This window comes from Tachyglossus aculeatus, chromosome 22, assembly GCF_015852505.1.
Source record: "Tachyglossus aculeatus isolate mTacAcu1 chromosome 22, mTacAcu1.pri, whole genome shotgun sequence".
Lineage (NCBI taxonomy): Eukaryota > Metazoa > Chordata > Mammalia > Monotremata > Tachyglossidae > Tachyglossus > Tachyglossus aculeatus.
Window position 1 is genome coordinate 29,587,418 of NC_052087.1, and position 19,257 is coordinate 29,606,674.

The following is a 19,257-nucleotide window of genomic DNA, read 5'->3' on the forward strand; positions in this document are numbered from 1 at the left end:
AAGGCACAAGAAACAAGGGAAGTTCCAACTCTTTCATTCCCCTTAAGGCTGAGCCAGCCCCACTCTGGGTCCCGGGTCACAGGTGTCCGGTTTGCCCGAGGTCCCTGGCCGCTCCAACCCAGCTCGGGGGGCGATGGAGATGCCAGCTCCTCGAGTCGTGTCTGACCCCAGTTTCTCCAGCCCACCCTTCAAGAGGGTGGAAGCCACACGAGGGCCCAGCCCAAGACTTCAACGGAAAGGCCGGCGTCCGGTGACGCTCAGCTGACGGCTTCGCAGGGGAGTAGGAATCCAGGCCTGGACCGGCTTGCTGACTGCAGTCCAACCCCCAGATGCTCGGGCCCACTTCCTCAACGGCCGAAGGCGTTTCCACCTTCTAAAAGAGGCACTGGGAGGTGAGAGGGTCTCCCCCCCCCGCCGCCGGGGCCTCCGGGCCAGTAGAGGGGATGGAGACCCTTCCACTTGGAGAGCGGAGTACGTCCGAGTCGGCGTTTCCGTCTAAGCGTCCCTGCAGACCGTGGGGGAAACGGGCCCGGCCCGTGCGGTTCGGTTCAGCGCGCGCCAGGGCTGAGGCGAACGGTTGGCACCAGGCCGGGCCCCAGCTGCTCCAAGCCGGGACTCTCAGTGGGAGGCCCAGCCCGCGGGTCGGGGAAGGGGTGGCAGCAGCAGCAGGATGCGGGAGGCGGCGGGAAGGGGGCTGGGAGGCGGTCAGGCGTGGTCCTCCCCGTCGGCAACGTGGCGATAGCCCGGAGGCTGAGCCTGCATGCGGAAGAGGACGGTGAGGAGCAGCACGATGAGCAGGAAGAGGATGGAGCCGCACACGGCCAAGGCCACGACCACTTCTGCGGCGGAGGGAGAGAAGAGCTGGTCAGCAGAGCCACGGGGCTCAGACGCGTGCGGAGGGAGGGAGGGAGGGGAGGGTGGCTCACCTGTGTCTGGGGCGGTGTTCACCAGCTGGCATTCCCGTGCCCAATCCTCTGGTACCACCGGGGCCGTGAGGCGCAGGAATTCTGGCAGGGGACAGCGCTGAGGGCATCCGGGCAAAGCCAGGGGCCAGGGGGCTTGGTCGCTCCGGTTGCGGAAGTACATCTCCACGGAGAAGTTACTGAGGAATAGCGGGAGGCAGGACGTGGGCCGCCGGCCTCCCTCCCCCGGCCGGATTTAGACCTCTGCCTGCTGAGGCAGCCTGCGCTGGTGACTTTCCGGGAAAACCCACCCCTCCCTGAGATGCCCCGGGGATTCGAAAAGCCGCCCGCTCACCCGTCGTCCTCCTGGTAGAGCTCAAACATGTGGCAAGAGGCGTACGGGGCCTGCTGTCCATTGTAGATGTCCAGCGCCATGTGCAGTGCCAACAAGGTTGTGTCGTGCTGTAGAGGAGGAGGAGGAGGAGTGCTCCAGCCACAACCCCCCCGCTTCCCTACGGTCCTCCGGCCTGGCCGCGGCGCCCCGGCTACCCTCACGAGCGGGAGTGGGGGGCGGGAGAGGAAACCGGTGGGAATCCGGCCCCGGACGAACCCGAGAGGGCGACGGGGCCGGCGTGCCTGAGCAAACTTACAGCAGAGTAGACCAGCAGCTTAGGGTGCTGGGGCGCGGCTGGGCTGGCCGCCGAGGTCAGGTTCTCCCGGATCTGAGCCAGCAGGACGCCTGCGGGATGGGGAAGGTTTCCGTGAGCGACTGTCTCTAGACCGTGAGCCCACTGTTGGGTAGGGACCGTCTCTATATGTTGCCAGCTTGTACTTCCCAAGCGCTCAGTACAGTGCTCTGCACACAATAAGCGCTCAATACGATTGATTGATTGACTGGCCCAGCTGCCACCCGGCAGGCCCGAGACGGAGCCGGAGGGGAAGGCTTGGAGCGGGCCCCGTGGGACTCGGCCTCGGGGCCGGTGGTCTTAAAGCCCGCACGCTGCCCTGGGCTAGGATGGTCTCTCTCATCCCCGCTGCCGCTGATTAGCTCCCAGTAAGCATCTGCAAAACGCTCCCAAGCGCACACAGGTAGGGCTCAATAAGTACCACTGACTGAGTACTAAATGTCAGGGAGGATGAGGAGGAAGCCCCAGTCCTTACCCTTTAATTCAGGGCAAGGAGAAGCAGCGTGGGCTACTGAAGAGACACGGGCCTGACAGAAGGACCCGGGTTCTAATCAATCAATCGTATTTATTGAGCGCTTACTGTGGGCCGAGCACTGTGCTAAGCGCTTGGGAAGTACAAGTTGGCAACATATACAGTCCCTACCCAACAGTGGGCTCACAGTCTAGAAGGGGGAGACAGAGAACAAAACCAAACATGTTAACAAAATAAAATAAATACGATAGGTATGTACAAGTAAAATAAATAGAGTAATAAATATGTCCAAACATATATACAGGTGCTGTGGGGAAGGGAATCGTGACTCCGCTGCTTGTCTGCTTCTGGGACCTTGGGGAAGTCACTTCACTTCTCTGTGCCCCAGTTACAAGTAAAATAAATAAATAGAGTAATAAATATGTACAAACATATACAGGTGCTGTGGGGAAGGGAATCGTGACTCCGCTGCTTGTCTGCTTCTCTGACCTTGGGGAAGTCACTTCACTTCTCTGTGCCCCAGTTACAAGTAAAATAAATAAATAAAGAGTAATAAATATGTGCAAACATATATACAGGTGCTGTGGGGAAGGGAATCGTGACTCCGCTGCTTGTCTGCTTCTGTGACCTTGGGGAAGTCACTTCACTTCTCTGTGCCCCAGTTACAAGTAAAATAGATAAATGGAGTAATAAATATGTACAAACATATATACAGGTGCTGTGGGGAAGGGAATCGTGACTCCGCTGCTTGTCTGCTTCTGTGACCTTGGGGAAGTCACTTCACTTCTCTGTGCCCCAGTTACCCGTAAAGCAGGGATTAAGACTGTGAGCCACATCAATAACTACCACTTGATGGACTGACCAACTGATTCCCTCAGAGAATCCTTCAGTGGGACCGTAAGGATGGGCAGGGAACAGGTCTGCCACTTTGGTTTTATTGTCAGTTTCCACATTAATAAAAATAAATAATAATAGTGGCATTTATTAAGCGCTTACTATGTGCAAAGCACTGTTCTAAGCGCTGGGGAGGTTACAAGGGGATTAAGACTGTGGGCCACAACAATAACTACCACTGATGGACTGACTGACTGATTCCCTCAAAGAATCCTTCAGTGGGACCGTAAGGATGGGCAAGGAACAGGTCTGCCACTTTTGTTTTATTGTCAGTTTCCACATTAATAATAATAAAGAATAATAATGGCATTTATTAAGCGCTTACTACGTGCAAAGCACTGTTCTAAGCGCTGGGGAGGTGACAAGGGGATTAAGACTGTGATCCACATCAGTAGCTACCAATGATGGACTGACTGATTCCCTCAGAGAATCCTTCAGTGGGACCGTAAGGATGGGCAGGGAACAGGTCTGCCACTTTTATTTTATTGTCAGTCAGTTTCCACATTAACAATAATAAAGAATAATAATGGCATTTATTAAGCGCTTACTACGTGCAAAGCACTGTTCTAAGCGCTGGGGAGGTGACAAGGGGATTAAGACTGAGCCACATCAATAACTACCACTGATGGACTGACCAACTGATTCCCTCAGAGAATCCTTCAGTGGGACCGTAAGGATGGGCAGGGAACAGGTCTGCCACTTTTATGTTATTGTCAGTTTCCACATTAATAATAATAAATAATAATAATGGCATTTATTAAGCGCTAACTATGTGCAAAGCACTGTTCTAAGCGCGGGGGAGGTTACCAGGGCATTAAGACTGTGAGCCACATCAATAACTACCACTGATGGACTGACCGACTGATTCCCTCAGAGAATCCTTCAGTGGGACCGTAAGGATGGGCAGGGAACAGGTCTGCCACTTTTATTGTCAGTTTCCACATTAATAATAATAAATAATAATAATGGCATTTATTAAGCGCTTACTATGTGCAAAGCACTGTTCTAAGCGCTGGGGAGGTGACAAGGGGATTAAGACTGTGATCCACATCAGTAACTACCAATGATGGACTGACTGATTCCCTCAGAGAATCCTTCAGTGGGACCATAAGGATGGGCAGGGAACAGGTCTGCCACTTTGGTTTTATTGTCAGTTTCCACATTAACAATAATAAAGAATAATAATGGCATTTATTAAGCACTTACTATGTGCAAAGCACTGTTCTAAGCGCTGGGGAGGTGACAAGGTGATCAAGTTGTCCCACGGGGGGCTCACAGTCTTAGTCCCTGTTTTCCAGATGAGGGAACTGAGGCCCAGAGAAGTGAAGTGACTTGCCCGAAGTCACCCAGCTGACAATTGGCGGAGCCGGCATTTGAACCCATGACCTCTGACTCCAAAGCCCGGGCTCTTTCCACTGAGCCACGCTGCTTCTTAGCTCACATTAGTGAGTTCTTGCTAGGTGCAGAGCACCGTTCTTAACACCCATGACTGCATCGATCTAACCGTATTTAGGGCCATTCATTCAGTCGTATTTATTGATCGCTTATAGCGTGCGGAGCACTGTACTAAGTACTTGGGAGAATGCGACATGACAATAAACGGTCATGTTCCCTGTACTCTTCCCATCACTTAGTACAGGGCTCCACACAGAGTGAACGGTCAGTAAATATCACTGAATGAGTGATCGGTTCATGTGAGACAGGATGTTCCCCAACTCTTGAGCTCTCCTCCATTTGGGATGTAACTCCCACTGGAGTTTGTTTTGTTGTCTGTCTCCCCCTTCTAGACTGTAAGCCCGCTGTCGGGTAGGGACCGTCCCTAGATGTTGCCAACTTGGCCTTCCCAAGCGCTTAGTCCAGTGCTCTGCACACAGTAAGCGCTCAATCAACACGACTGAATGAATGAATGGATGTGGGACAGACCCTGTGACCAACCTGATTCGCTTCAAGCTACCCCAGCACTTAGTACAGTGCCTGGCACGTGGTAAGCGCTTACCAAATATCAGTATTATTATTATTTAAAATTACAATCAGGACAAAAGCGACCAATCTGGATCCCAACTGTCGCTGTCTGACCGGATTCGGGGTAAGGAGGAGAACACAGGTTGATGGGAAGGGGTTAGCTAGACTGCAGCGACGTGGGGCTGAGTCTGACCGCTTTTCAAAGTGGTCACTATTACTCTGTTTATTTTATTTGTACATATTTATTCTAATTATTTTATTTTGTGAATATGTTTTGTTTTAAAGTGGTCACTATTACTCTAGTTATTTATTTTATTTGTACATATTTATTCTAATTATTTTATTTTGTGAATATGTTTTGTTTTAAAGTGGTCACTATTACTCCATTTATTTTATTTGTACATATTTATTCTAATTATTTTATTTTAATATGTTTTGTTTTAAAGTGGTCACTATTACTCTATTTTATTTGTACATATTTATTCTAATTTATTTTGTGAATATGTTTTGTTTTAAAGTGGTCACTATTACTCTATTTATTTATTTTATTTTTACAAATTTATTCTAAATATTTTATTTTGTGAATGTTTTGTTTTAAAGTGGTCACTATTACTCTATTTATTTATTTATTTATTTGTACATATTTATTCTAATTATTTTATTTTGTTACTATGTTTTGTTTTGTTCTCTGTCTCCCCCTTCTAGACTGTGAGCCCACTGCTGGGTAGGGACCGTCTCTAGATGTTGCCGACTTTTGGACTTCCCAAGCGCTTAGTCCAGCGCTCTGCACACAGTAAGCGCTCAATAAATACGATTGAATGAATGAATGAAAAGGAGGTGGTGGAAACCCGAGCAGAACTGAAAGAGGTGGAACTCGACTGGGGCAGGTGTCTTAAGAAGCAGCGTGGCTCAATGGAAAGAGCCCGGGCTTTGGAGTCAGAGGTCATGGGTTCAAATCCCGGCTCCGCCAACTGTCAGCTGAGTGACTTTGGGCAAGTCGCTTCACTTCTCTGGGCCTCAGTTCCCTCATCTGTAAAATGGGGATTAAGGCTGTGAGCCCCCCGTGGGACAACCTGATCACCTTGTAACCTCCCCAGCGCTTAGAGCAGTGCTTTGCACATAGTAAGCGCTTAATAAATGCCATTATAATTAATAATTAATGACTAAGAAGCCTGGCCAAGGGCTTCCACAAATTCATTCAATCGTATTGATTGAGCGCTTACTGTGTGCGGAGCACTGTACTAAGCGCTTGGGAAGTACAAATATGGATTGGGCTGGGCTACAGGAACTACCCACTGGGTAGCCCACTGGGACAATGGCACATGCGTGAAAAGAGCTTGCAACCACGTGAGTGTCAGCCTGGAAGAGACACTTCATTCAATTCAATCATATTTATTGAGCGCTTACTGTGTGCAGGGCGCTGGGCCACTTCAGGCAGAATAGTAATAATGAAAATAATAATTAACCACCACCGTTAGGGTATCTGTTAAGCAGTAGAGTCCTAAGCACTGGGGTAAATACAAGTGAATCACGTTGGACACGGTCCCTGTTCCAGTTGGAGCGCAAAGTCTAAGTAGGAGGGAATAGAATTTAATCCCCCTTTTACAGTTGAGGAAACAGGTGCAGAAAAGTCAAGTGACTCGCCCAAGGGCACACGGCAAGAACTGGGATTAGAACCCAGGTCTTCTGACTCCCGGGCCCATCCAGGCCTTTTTCACTAGGCAATGCCGTTTCTGGATTTTGTTTTGTTGCCTGTCTCCCCCTTCTAGACTGTGAGCCCGCTGTTGGGTAGGGACCGTCTCTAGATGTTGCCGACTTGGACTTCCCAAGCGCTTAGTACAGTGCTGTGCACACAGTAAGCGCTCAATAAAAATGAATGAATGAATGAACTGGGATTAGAACCCAGGTCTTCTGACTCCCCGGGCCCATCCATGCCTTTTTCACTAGGCAATGCCGTTTCTGGATTTTGTTTTGTTGTCTGTCTCCCCCTTCTAGACTGAAAGCCCGCTGTTGGGTAGGGACCGTCTCTAGATGTTGCCGACTTGGACTTCCCAAGCGCTTAGTACAGTGCTCTGCACACGGTAAGCGCTCAATAAATACGATTGAATGAATGAATGAATGAATGAACTGGGATTAGAACCCAGGTCTTCTGACTCCTGGGCCCATCCATGCCTTTTGCACTAGGCAATCAATCAATCAATCAATCGTATTTACTGAGCGCTTACTGTGTGCAGAGCACTGGACTAAGCGCGTGGGAAGTACAAGTCGGCAACATCTAGAGACGGTCCCTACCCAACAGTGGGCTCACAGTGTAGAAGGGGGAGACAGACAACAAAACAACGTGGCTCAGTGGAAAGAGCCTGGGCTTTGGAGTCAGAGGTCATGGGTTCAAATCCCGGCACTGCTAATTTTCAGCTGTGTGACTTTGGGCAAGTCACTTCACTTCTCTGTGTCCCAGTTCCCTCATCTGTAAAATGGGGAGTAAGATTGTGAGCCCTACGTGGGACAACCTGATCCCCCTGTAAAATGGGGATGAAGACTGTGAGCCCCACGTGGGACAACCTGATCACCTTGTATCCCCCCAGCGCTTAGAACAGTGCTTTGCACATAGTACGCGCTTAACAAGTACCATCATTATTATTATTATTATATTAACAAAATAAAAGAAATAGAATAGATATGTACAGGATATGTGTACAAGATATGACAGATTGTTGTCTGTCTCCCCCTTCTAGACTGTGAGCCCGCTGTTGGGTAGGGACCGTCTCTAGATGTTGCCGACTTGGACTTCCCAAGCGCTTAGTACAGTGCCCTGCACACAGTAAGCGCTCAATAAATACGACTGAATGAATGGATAGCAGGCCCACACAGGAATGGGAGCTGACCAGGAAACGGTGGGGTGTCTCACTCTATTTCCCATCCTTTACTATATATTGTCTGTCTCCCCTCGTAGACTCTGCGCTTCTTGCGGGAGGGGAATCACGTCTACCAACATCGTAATCTCCCACGCTGAGAAGCAGCCCGGGCTTTGGAGTCAGAGGTCATGGGTTCGAATCCCAGCCCCGCCGCATGTCTGCTGTGTGACCTTAGGCAAGTCACTTCACTTCTCTGAGCCTCAGTGACCTCATCTGTAAAATGGGGATTAAGACTGCGAGCCCCACGTGGGACAACCTGATCACTCGGTATCCCCCCGCCAAGCGCTTAGAACAGTGCTTTGCACATAGTAAGCGCTTAACAAATGCCAACATTATTATTAGAATATCTAGTGAAGGACAGGGGAAATAGAGAGCGTAAGGCCCTCCAGTCGTGACTCAAGAGCCGATGTGAGGGGCGGAGAGGAAGAGTAAAGCGTTATTATCGCGGCCCATCGCTCACCCCCTTGGAGCCGGGCCTTCTCTGCCTGCTGGTGGATCCCGAAGAGGAAGCGGAAGCCGAAGTCCTTGAGCTGGCGCAGGCGCTGCATGGTTTCGGGGGAGGCCCACGGGGGCAGGACCAGGCCGTGCGTTTGCTGCGAGATACGGGGCAGGTCAGAGGCCGGAGGGCCCCGGTCCAAGCCTCTGTTCCAACCCCAGGACTCCCCAAACGAGGCCCTAGGGCAGCCCGGAGCGTTGTTGGGAATAGGGGAAGGGAAAACAGTAGGGCCTGGAAGACCGTGGTGCCTCGGGAGGAGCGACAGCTATTCCGTCTGACTCAGCGTCTCGAAACGAGCCGTATGGGAACTGCTGATGGTTTGCAAAGCAGTTCCCATTCGGAGGTTCTGCTTCTGCTTGCTGGGAAAGCGGGGAGGGTGTTGCTGTTTCCCAAGAGGGGAGTTTCTCCTCTGAGCCCCCTCGGTATGACCTCTCGGGGAGGGAAGCGCAGAACTGGCACCCTGGGGTCGAGCGGGGAACTCGTGAGGAGCTGTGAGCCGCGTGGCGGGGCGGGGGGGGGGGGGGTCAAAGAGGCGCTCACCTCACAGAACAGGGTGTCATAGACGCTCCAGGCGGTCTCCAGGGACAAGTCTGTGAGGCCGGTTTCGTTGGCCAACATGTCCAGGAAGGGCTGCAGAAAGATAGCGGGGGGCGTCAGCAGACTCCCCCGAAAAGCTGCTGGGGAGTTGTGGGGGACCTTTTCTCCCCCTCCCCCATCACCCTCTCCCCGTTCCTCCTCACAGCATTCTGCTGGGACTCGTTTTGGTACTCGGGCGTCCGGCGGGTCTCATCCTGCAACTGCTCGAAGCGGGGACACGGGCCCAGTGGGAACTTCAGCAGCTGAAGCCAGAGAAGGAGCAGATGGGGACGGGGGTCGGAAGCCGGCGGGACCCCGGGGAGAGGGTTTCCCCGGCCCCTAGGGCTAACGGGCAACCGGTCTCACCTTGTCCTGGGCCTCAGGCACTGTGTGGACAGGGATGGGCTGCCACGTGATGTTGGGGTTGAAGAGCTGCGACCCGTTCGGGGGGAAGAGCCCGGCTAAGTTGGCTTCGGCGCTCATCAGGGTGCGGTCGAAATCGGTGCTGCGAACGTAAACCTGCCAGGGATAGGAGGGCTCACCAGGAATAGGCTTCAGACCCTACCATCATTCAATCGTATTGATTGAGCGCTTACTGTGTGCAGAGCACTGTACTGAGCGCTTGGGAAGTACAGGTCGGCAACATATAGAGACGGTCCCCACCCAACAGTGGGCTCACAGTCTAGAAGGGGGAAGGGCCCCATAGCACAGAGAACCCCTGACGACGCAGCGGGGAAACGGTGGTCCTGAGTAGGGGGATTTCACTAGTAGTGGCCCTGGGAGGATGGAGTCACTCAGCTGCAAACTGGAGAGGCTTTGGGACTTGTACATATCTACTCTATTTATTTTATTTTGTTAATATGTTTTGTTCTCTGTCTCCCCCTTCTAGACTGTGAGCCCGTTGTCAGGTAGGGACCGTCTCTATATGTTGCCAACTTGTAGTTCCCAAGCGCTTAGCACGGTGCTCTGCACACAGTAAGCGCTCAATAAATACGACTGATTGATTGATTGACCCAGACGAGATGGGACAAGGGAGGGGGCCGCAGTGGGGAGCGGCCAAACCAGGAGACGGCCAGTCCGGGCCGTCAGCGGCAACATCGGGGGTCTCGGAGCCGAAACCGTGACGGTCACCGCTGGGCTTCGTCTAACTTGTCCATTCCCGGCGAAGTGGAGGAGCATCGTAGACAAAGCACAGCCCGGCCTTTAGCCAATCTTCCAAGGGATTAAGCAGTTTGGCCAGATCTCCTCCTGGGAACCAGACTGAGTTTTGCAAAAACTGCCGTTTCATTAGGGAAACCACAATCTTTGCAGGTCCGAAGGACAAAAGGGCCTCCTGCTGGATAGTTGTCCACACTCACGCTACCCTGCAGTTGTCTGAAGATCATCATCATCATCATCAATTGTATTTATTGAGCGCTTACTATGTGCAGAGCACTGTACTAAGCGCTTGGGAAGTACAAATTGGCAACATATAGAGACAGTCCCTACCCAACAGGGGGCTCACAGTCTAAAAGGGGGAGACAGAGAACAAAACCAAACATACTAACAAAATAAAATAAATAGAACAGATATGTACAAGTAAAATAGAGTAATAAATATGTACAAAAATATATACATATATACAGGTGCTGTGGGGAAGGGAAGGAGGTAAGATGAGGGGGATGGAGAGGGGGACGAAGGGGAGAGGAAGGAAGGGGCTCAGTGTGGGAAGGCCTCCTGGAGGAGGTGAGCTCTCAGTGGGGCCTTGAAGGGAGGAAGAGAGCGAGCTTGGCGGATGGGCAGAGGGATTGGGGGCATTCCAGGCCCGGGGGATGATGTGGGCCGGGGGTCGATGGCGGGACAGGCGAGAGCGAGGTACGGTGAGGAGATTAGCGGCGGAGGAGCGGAGGGTGCGGGGTGGGCTGCAGAAGGAGAGAAGGGAGGTGAGGTAGGAGGGGGCGAGGGGATGGACAGCCTTGAAGCCCAGGGTGAGGAGTTTCTGCCTGATGCGCAGATTGATTGGTAGCCACTGGAGATTTTTGAGGAGGGGAGTAACATGCCCAGAGCGTTTCTGGACAAAGATAATCCGGGCAGCGGCATGAAGTATGGATTGAAGTGGAGAGAGACACGAGGATGGGAGATCAGAGAGAAGGCTGATGCAGTGGTCCAGACGGGATAGGATGAGAGCTTGAATGAGCAGGGTAGCGGTTGGGATGGAGAGGAAAGGGCGGATCATGGCAATGTTGCGGAGCTGAGACCGGCAGGTTTTGGTGACAGCTTGGATGTGAGGGGTGAATGAGAGAGCGGAGTCGAGGATGAGCCCGACTGGAGATTTCCCCCCCAGGGCCCCAGCCCTCAGAAACGGCGTTGGGCGGGCAGATGTTAGATCCCAAAAAGGCTGGACTGGGCAGGACCCAGCCCCATTCTCACCTCTTGACGGTGGTAGGAAGCACTGAGGAAGCCCTTGTAGCGTTGCCGCAGAGCCCAGCCCAGCTGCCAGTGCTGAAGCATCCCTTCCTGCGGACCAGACCGAGGTGACAATGTGACTCCGGGGACCCCTCGGGCTGACGGGAGGGCAGCCGCCAAGGGGAAGACATAATCAATCAGTCAATCAATCAATCGTATTTATTGAGCGCTTACTGTGTGCAGAGCACTGTACTAAGTGCTTGGGAAGTACAAGTTGGCAACATACGGAGACAGTCCCTACCCAACAGTGGGCTCACAGTCTAGAACGGGGAGACAGAGAACAAAACCAAACGTATTAACAAAACAAAATAAATAGAATAGATATGTACAAGTAAAATAAATAATCAATGAATCAATCAATCAATTGTATTTATTTAGCGCTTACTGTGTGCAGAGCTCTGTACTAAGCGCTTGGGAGGTACAAGTTGGCAACATACAGAGACAGTCCCTACCCAACAGTGGGCTCACAGCCTAGAATGGGGAGACAGACAGAGAACAAAACCAAACCTATTAACATAATAAAATAAATAGAATAGATATGTACAAGTAAAATAAATAATCAATCAATCAATCGTATTTATTGAGCGCTTACTGTGTGCAGAGCTCTGTACTAAGCGCTTGGGAAGTACAAGTTGGCAACATATAGAGACAGTCCCTACCCAACAGTGGGGTCACAGTCTAAAAGGGGGAGACAGAGAACAAAACCAAACATACTAACAAAATAAAATGAATAGAATAGATATGTACAAGTAAAATAAATAGAGTAATAAATATGTACAAACATATACATATATACAGGTGCTGTGGGGAAGGGAAGGAGGTAAGATGGGGGGGGTGGAGAGGGGAACGAGGGGGAGAGGAAGGAGGGGGCTCAGTGTGGGAAGGCCTCCTGGAGGAGGTGAGCTCTCAGTAGGGCCTTGAAGGGAGGAAGAGAGCGAGCTTGGCGGATGGGCAGAGGGAGGCCATTCCGGGCCCGGGGAATGACGTGGGCCGGGGGTCGACGGCGGGACGGGTGAGAGCGAGGCCCGGTGAGGAGATTAGCGGCGGCAGAGGAGCGGAGGGTGCGGGCTGGGCTGGAGAAGGACAGAAGGGAGGGGAGGTAGGAGGGGGCCAGGGGATGGGGAGCCTGGAAGCTCCCCGACTGGATGAAGAAAGTGCTGGGAGGACCGCCTGTATTTAACTGTCACTCATTCATTCATTCATTCAATCGTATTTATTGAGCGCTTACTATGTGCAGAGCACTGTACTAAGCGTGGGTTCGAATCCCTGCTCTGCTACATGTCTGCTGTGTGACCTTGGGCAAGTCACTTAACTTCTCAGAGCCTCAGTTACCTCATCTGTAAAGTGGGGATGATGACTGAGCCCCACGCAGAACAACCTGATCACTTTGTATCCCCCCCAGCAATTAGAACAATGCTTTGCACATAGTAAGCGCTTAACAAATACCATTATTATCATTATTATTAGAAGTTGGCAACACATAGAGACGGTCCCTACCCAACAGTGGGCTCACAGTCTAGAAGGGGGAGAAAGAGAACAAAACAAACCATATTAACAAAATAAAATAAATAGGTACAAATAAAATAAATAAATAAAGAGCAATAAATACGTACATACATATATACAGGTGCTGTGGGGAAGGGAAGGAGGTAAGGCGGGGAGGAGGGGGAGAGGAAGGAGGGGGCTCAGTCTGGGAAGGCCTCCTGGAGGAGGTGAGCTCTCAGTAGGGCCTGTCTCCAGGGAGGGATCAAAATGTTCATTTTGCCGTTATGAAAATTATTTAAACCCTTGAGTACTTTCTCCCCACCCCCAACCCGCTCCCGTGGCGTTCATTCAGTCAGTCGTATTTACTGAGCGCTTACTGTGTGCGGAGCACTGTACTAAGCACTTGGGAAGTACAATTTGAAGCAACGTGGCTCAGTGGAAAGAGCCCGGGCTTGGGAGTCAGAGGTCATGGGTTCTAATCCGACTCCCCCCCAACGTCTGCTGTGTGACCTTGGGCAAGTCACTTAACTTCTCTGAGCCTCATCATCATCAATCGTATTTATTGAGTGCTTACTGTGTGCAGAGCACTGTACTAAGCGCTTGGGAAGTCCAAGTTGGCAACATATAGAGACAGTCCCTACCCAACAGTGGGCTCACAGTCTAAAAGCCTCAGTTACCTCATCTGTAAAATGGGGATTAAGGGTGTGAGCCCCACATGGGACGTGATCACCTTGTATCGTCCAGCGCTTACAACAGTGCTTTGCACATAGTAAGTACTTAACTAGTACGTACATAGTAACTACTAGTAACTAGTACGTACATAGTAAGTACTTAACAAATACATTATTATTATTAATTATTATTACAATTCAGCAACAGAGAGAGACAATCCCTATCCAAAAATGGGCTCATCCTTTAGAAGTGGGGAGACAGACATCAAAACAAGCAACTGTAGCTACTTATGCATATTATCTTTATACTCTTATTGCTTTCTCCTGCCTGGACTTGAGTTTCGGGTGTGTTCCCACCACTAGATTGTAAACTCCTGGAGGGCGGGGGTCACGACTACTCATTCTACTACACTCCCCCACCCGCTTAGCACAGCGTCCCGCACCCAGCAGACACTCAATACGCGCTATTAATTGCCCGCCATCACAACTGATCTGAACATAAAGGACCCACTTACGCTTCACACCACGCAAGGTTAAATCAAACAGATCTTAGAACAGTGCTTTGCCCACAGTCGGCGCTTAACAAATAGCACCATCATTATTATCCGACCAAACGACTAACTGATCCATCAGCATCATCAATCGTATTTATTGAGCGCTTACTATGCGCAGAGCACTGTACTAAGCGCTTGGGAAGTACAAATTGGCAACATATAGAGACGGTCCCTACCCAACAGTGGAAACCGGGGGTTGGTGTGAGCGGGCCGCTGGGGTTGGAAAACTTATTCTGAAAAACGCTGCCTCTGGACTTCCGCGGGTTGTGGACGGGGAGTGTGTCTGTTATGTCGTTGTGTTGTAGTCTCCCGAGCGTTCAGTACAGCGCTCTGCACATAGTAAGCGCTCAATAAATACGATTGATGATGCTGATGGATCAGTTAGTCGTTTGGTCGGATAAATAATGATGGTGCTATTTATTAAGCGCCGACTGTGGGCAAAGCACTGTTGTAAGATCTGTTTGATTTAACCTTGCGTGGTGTGTAGGCACCCGAGAACTTCGACTGAGCGATGGATGGGTTTCCCAGGGTTGCCCCGGCCGGCGGTACACACCTTGGTGAGCTGACCAAAGCCTTGGGGCCATTCCCGCTCCTGATAAGGATCCTTGGGGTACGCTTTCACCGGGGAGCGGTCTCCATGGCGATACAGCTGAGGGAACAAACAGGGATTCCTCCATCACTCCCTCCCTCTTGGATCCCGCAGCCCCCCTCCATCCCTTGGGGGCGAAGACCACCTTTTCGGGGAGGCTTCGCCCCTGACCCCAAGCCTCCGCCCTCTTGGCCAGCGACCCTCCTGCCCCTGACTGCCTCCTTCCCCGGGACTGACCTTCTCCCTCTCCCCAACCTGGGGTCTCTCGAGTCTGCAGGGTCGAGAGAGACCCCAGAGACCCAAGAGAGAGACCCTGGAGACCCCAGAGATCCCAGAGTGAGACCCCAGAGAGTGTGACTCAAGAGAGAGACCTTGGAGACCCCAGAGATCACAGAGAGACTCCAGAGACCCCAGAGACCCCAAAGAGAGAGACCCCAGAGATCCTAGAGTGAGACCCCAGAGAGAGACCCGAGACCCCAGAGAGAGATCCCAGAGAGACTCCAGAGATCCCAGAGAGAGACCCCGGAAACCCCAAAGAGTGAAATCCCAGAGTGAGACCCCAGAGAGAGACCCCAAAAGGAGACACTCCAGGGAGAGACCTCGGAGACCCCAGAGAGACTCCGGAGACCCCAAAGAGAGAGACCCCAGAGATCCCACAGACAGACCGTGGAGACCCCAGAGAGAGATCACAGAGAGGATCCAGAGACCCTGGAAACCCCAAAGAGAGAGATCCCAGAGTGAGACCCCAGAGACCCCAGAGAGAGATCACAGAGAGACTCCAGAGACCCCGGAAACCCCAAAGAGAGAGACCCCAGAGATCCTAGAGTGAGACCCCAGAGAGAGACCTGAGACCCCAGAGAGAGATCCCAGAGAGACTCCAGAGATCCCAGAGAGAGACCCCGGAGACCCCAAAGAGTGAAATCCCAGAGTGAGACCCCAGAGACCCCAAAGAGAGAGACCCCAGAGATCCTAGAGTGAGACCCCAGAGAGAGACCCGAGACCCCAGAGAGAGATCCCAGAGAGACTCCAGAGATCCCAGAGAGAGACCCCGGAAACCCCAAAGAGTGAAATCCCAGAGTGAGACCCCAGAGAGAGACCCCAAAAGGAGACACTCCAGGGAGAGACCTCGGAGACCCCAGAGAGACTCCGGAGACCCCAAAGAGAGAGACCCCAGAGATCCCACAGACAGACCGTGGAGACCCCAGAGAGAGATCACAGAGAGGATCCAGAGACCCTGGAAACCCCAAAGAGAGAGATCCCAGAGTGAGACCCCAGAGACCCCAGAGAGAGATCACAGAGAGACTCCAGAGACCCCGGAAACCCCAAAGAGAGAGACCCCAGAGATCCTAGAGTGAGACCCCAGAGAGAGACCTGAGACCCCAGAGAGAGATCCCAGAGAGACTCCAGAGATCCCAGAGAGAGACCCCGGAGACCCCAAAGAGTGAAATCCCAGAGTGAGACCCCAGAGAGAGACCCCAAAAGGAGACACTCCAGGGAGAGACCTCGGAGACCCCAGAGAGACTCCGGAGACCCCAAAGAGAGAGACCCCAGAGATCCCACAGACAGACCGTGGAGACCCCAGAGAGAGATCACAGAGAGGATCCAGAGACCCTGGAAACCCCAAAGAGAGAGATCCCAGAGTGAGACCCCAGAGACCCCAGAGAGAGATCACAGAGAGACTCCAGAGACCCCGGAGACCCCAAAGAGAGAGACCCCAGAGATCCTAGAGTGAGACCCCAGAGAGAGACCCGAGACCCCAGAGAGAGATCCCAGAGAGACTCCAGAGATCCCAGAGAGAGACCCCGGAGACCCCAAAGAGTGAAATCCCAGAGTGAGACCCCAGAGAGAGACCCCAAAAGGAGACACTCCAGGGAGAGACCTCGGAGACCCCAGAGAGGCTCCGGAGACCCCAAAGAGAGCGACCCCAGAGATCCCAGGGACAGACCTTGGAGACCCCAGGGAGAGATCACAGAGACCCAGAGACAGACCCCAGAGACAGACCTCGGAGACCCCAGAGAGAGATCACAGAGAGACTCCAGAGACCCTGGAGACCCCAAAGAGAGAGACCCCAAAGAGAGAGATCCCAGAGTGAGACCCCAGAGAGAGCTCACAGAGAGGCTCCAGAGACCCCAGGGAGATCCCAGAGTGAGACCCCAGAGAGATCCCAGAGTGAGACCCCAGAGAGAGTCCCCAGAGAGAGACCCGAGACCCCAAAGATACAGACTCCAGAGAGAAACCCCGGAGACCCCAAAGAGAGAGATCCCAGAGAGAGGCCCCAGAGTGAGACCTCGGGGACCCCAGAGAAAGATGGCAGAAAGACTCCAGAGACCCCAGAGGGAGACCCCAGAGACCCCAAAGAGAGAGATCCCAGAGAGAGAGGAGAGACCCCAGGGACCCCCAAAGAGAGAGATCCCAGAGAGGGCCCCCAGAGTGAGACCTCGGAGACCCCAGAGAAAGAGATTGCAGAGAGACTCCAGAGACCCCAGAGGGAGACCCCAGGGACCCCAAAGAGAGAGATCCCAGAGACAGACCCCAGAGACCCCAGAGGCAGACCCCAGAGACCCCAAAGAGAGGGATCCCAGAGAGAGACCCAGAGAAAGATCGCAGAAAGACTCCAGAGGGAGACCCCAGAGACCCCAAAAAGAGACCCCAGAAAGAGAAGGGAGACCCCAAAGAGAGAGATCCCAAAGAGAGAGATCCCAGAGAGAGACCCCAGAGAAAGATCGCAGAAAGACCCCAGAGACCCCAAAGAGAGACCCCAGAGAGAGAAGGGAGACCCCAAAGAGAGAGATCCCAAAGAGAGACCCCCGGGGAGGAGACCCCCAAAGAGAGAGATCCCAGAGAAGGATCGCAGAAAGACTCCAGAGAGAGAGAGAGAGATCCTAGAGATCCCAAAGAGAGACCCCCCAAAAAGAGACCACGAAGCCCCCCAGAGACCCCCAAGAGAGAGCCCCCGGGCTGAAGGCCTGCCCCCCAAGGCAAGCGGGGTCGGGTCCCTTCCCTTCCCTTCCCTTCCCTTCCCGTCCCTGTCCCATCAGGTGGGAGGGGATGGTGTCACCAAGGTGACGAAGCGGAGGGTCCGGCCGTGGCCGTGGGCGTGCGGGCCGCCCAGGAGGCCCAGCAGGCCCAGCAGGCCGAGGAGCAGCGGGCGCGCCATGGCCCCCGGAACCCGCCAGCCGCAGCCCCGGGGCCCGCCCGGACGCCCGCTCGGGGCGCACACCGGAAGTCGCTCGCCCCGCGCGCCGCGAGGGGGCGCCCGACGGACAGCGGAAGGACGGAAGCGCCTGACCGGCGCCCGCGTGACCGCCAGGGGGCGGAAACGAGCGCAGCCACGTGCGGGCCCGAAGGCCCGGCACCGCCCCCGGCGACCTCAATTCAATCCTATTTATGGATACGATTATTGAATTATTGACTTATCATACGTATTACTTATTCTATCCTCCCCCCCCTTTTAGACTGTGAGCCCACTGTTGGGTAGGGACCTCTCCCCCTCGTCCCCCTCTCCATCCCCCCATCTTACCTCCTTCCCTTCCCCACAGCACCTGTATATATGTATATATGGTTGTACATATTTATTACTCTATTTATTTATTTATTTATTTATTTTACTTGTACATTTCTATCCTACTTATTTTATTTTGTTGGTATGTTTGGTTCTGTTCTCTGTCTCCCCCTTTTAGACTGTGAGCCCACTGTTGGGTAGGGACTGTCTCTATGTGATGCCAATTTGTACTTCCCAAGCGCTTAGTACAGTGCTCTGCACATAGTAAGCGCTCAATAAATACGATTGATTGATTGACCATCTCTAGATGCTGCCATCTTGTACTTCCCAAGCACTTAGTCCAGTACTCTGCACACAGTAAGCACTCAATAGATACGATTGATTGATTGATTCTATTATCATTCTAGACTCCCCATCCCCCCCATCTTACCTCCTTCCCTTCCCCACAGCTCCTGTATATATGGATATATGTTTGTACATATTTATTACTCTATTTATTTATTTTACTTGTACATATCTATTCTATTCATTTTATTTTCTTAGTATGTTTGGTTTTTTTTTTTTCTCTGTCTCCCCCTTTTAGACTGTGAGCCCACTGTTGGGTAGGGACCGTCTCTAGATGTTGCCATCTTGTACTTCCCAAGCGCTTAGTCCAGTGTTCTGCACACAGTAAGCACTCAATAAATACGATTGATTGATTGATTCTATTATTCTATTATCATTCTAGACTCCCCATCCCCATTCCCCCTCCCCATCCCCCCCATCTTACCTCCTTCCCTTCCCCACAGCTCCTGTATATATGTATAGATGTTTGTACATATTTATTACTCTATTTATTTTACTTGTACATATCTATTCTATTTATTTTATTTTGTTAGTATGTTTGGTTTTTTTTTTTCTCTGTCTCCCCCTTTTAGACTGTGAGCCCAATGTTGGGTAGGGACCGTCTCTATATGTTGCCAATTTGTACTTCCCAAGCGCTTAGTACAGTGCTCTGCACATAGTTAGCGCTCAATAAATATGATTGATTGATTGATTGATAGACTGTGAGCCCACTGTTGGGTAGGGACTGTCTCTATATGCTGCCATCTTGTACTTCCCAAGCACT

The 19,257-nt window shown here is 52.0% G+C and overlaps 1 protein-coding gene across 1 annotated transcript; it reads right to left on the reverse strand.

The window, feature by feature from the left end:
* Positions 1-18: 18 nt before the first annotated feature.
* On the reverse strand, positions 19-17,804 carry ACP2 (acid phosphatase 2, lysosomal). Its single transcript, XM_038765221.1, has 11 exons — positions 17,706-17,804; positions 14,612-14,707; positions 11,313-11,399; positions 9,270-9,422; positions 9,068-9,166; positions 8,868-8,957; positions 8,292-8,424; positions 1,553-1,641; positions 1,258-1,364; positions 927-1,102; positions 19-839 (listed from the first exon to the last, which is right to left on the reverse strand). Exons 1-11 carry the CDS (start codon positions 17,802-17,804, stop codon positions 706-708), a joined length of 1,263 nt encoding a protein of 420 aa, XP_038621149.1. The 3' UTR covers positions 19-705.
* Positions 17,805-19,257: the final 1,453 nt, after the last annotated feature.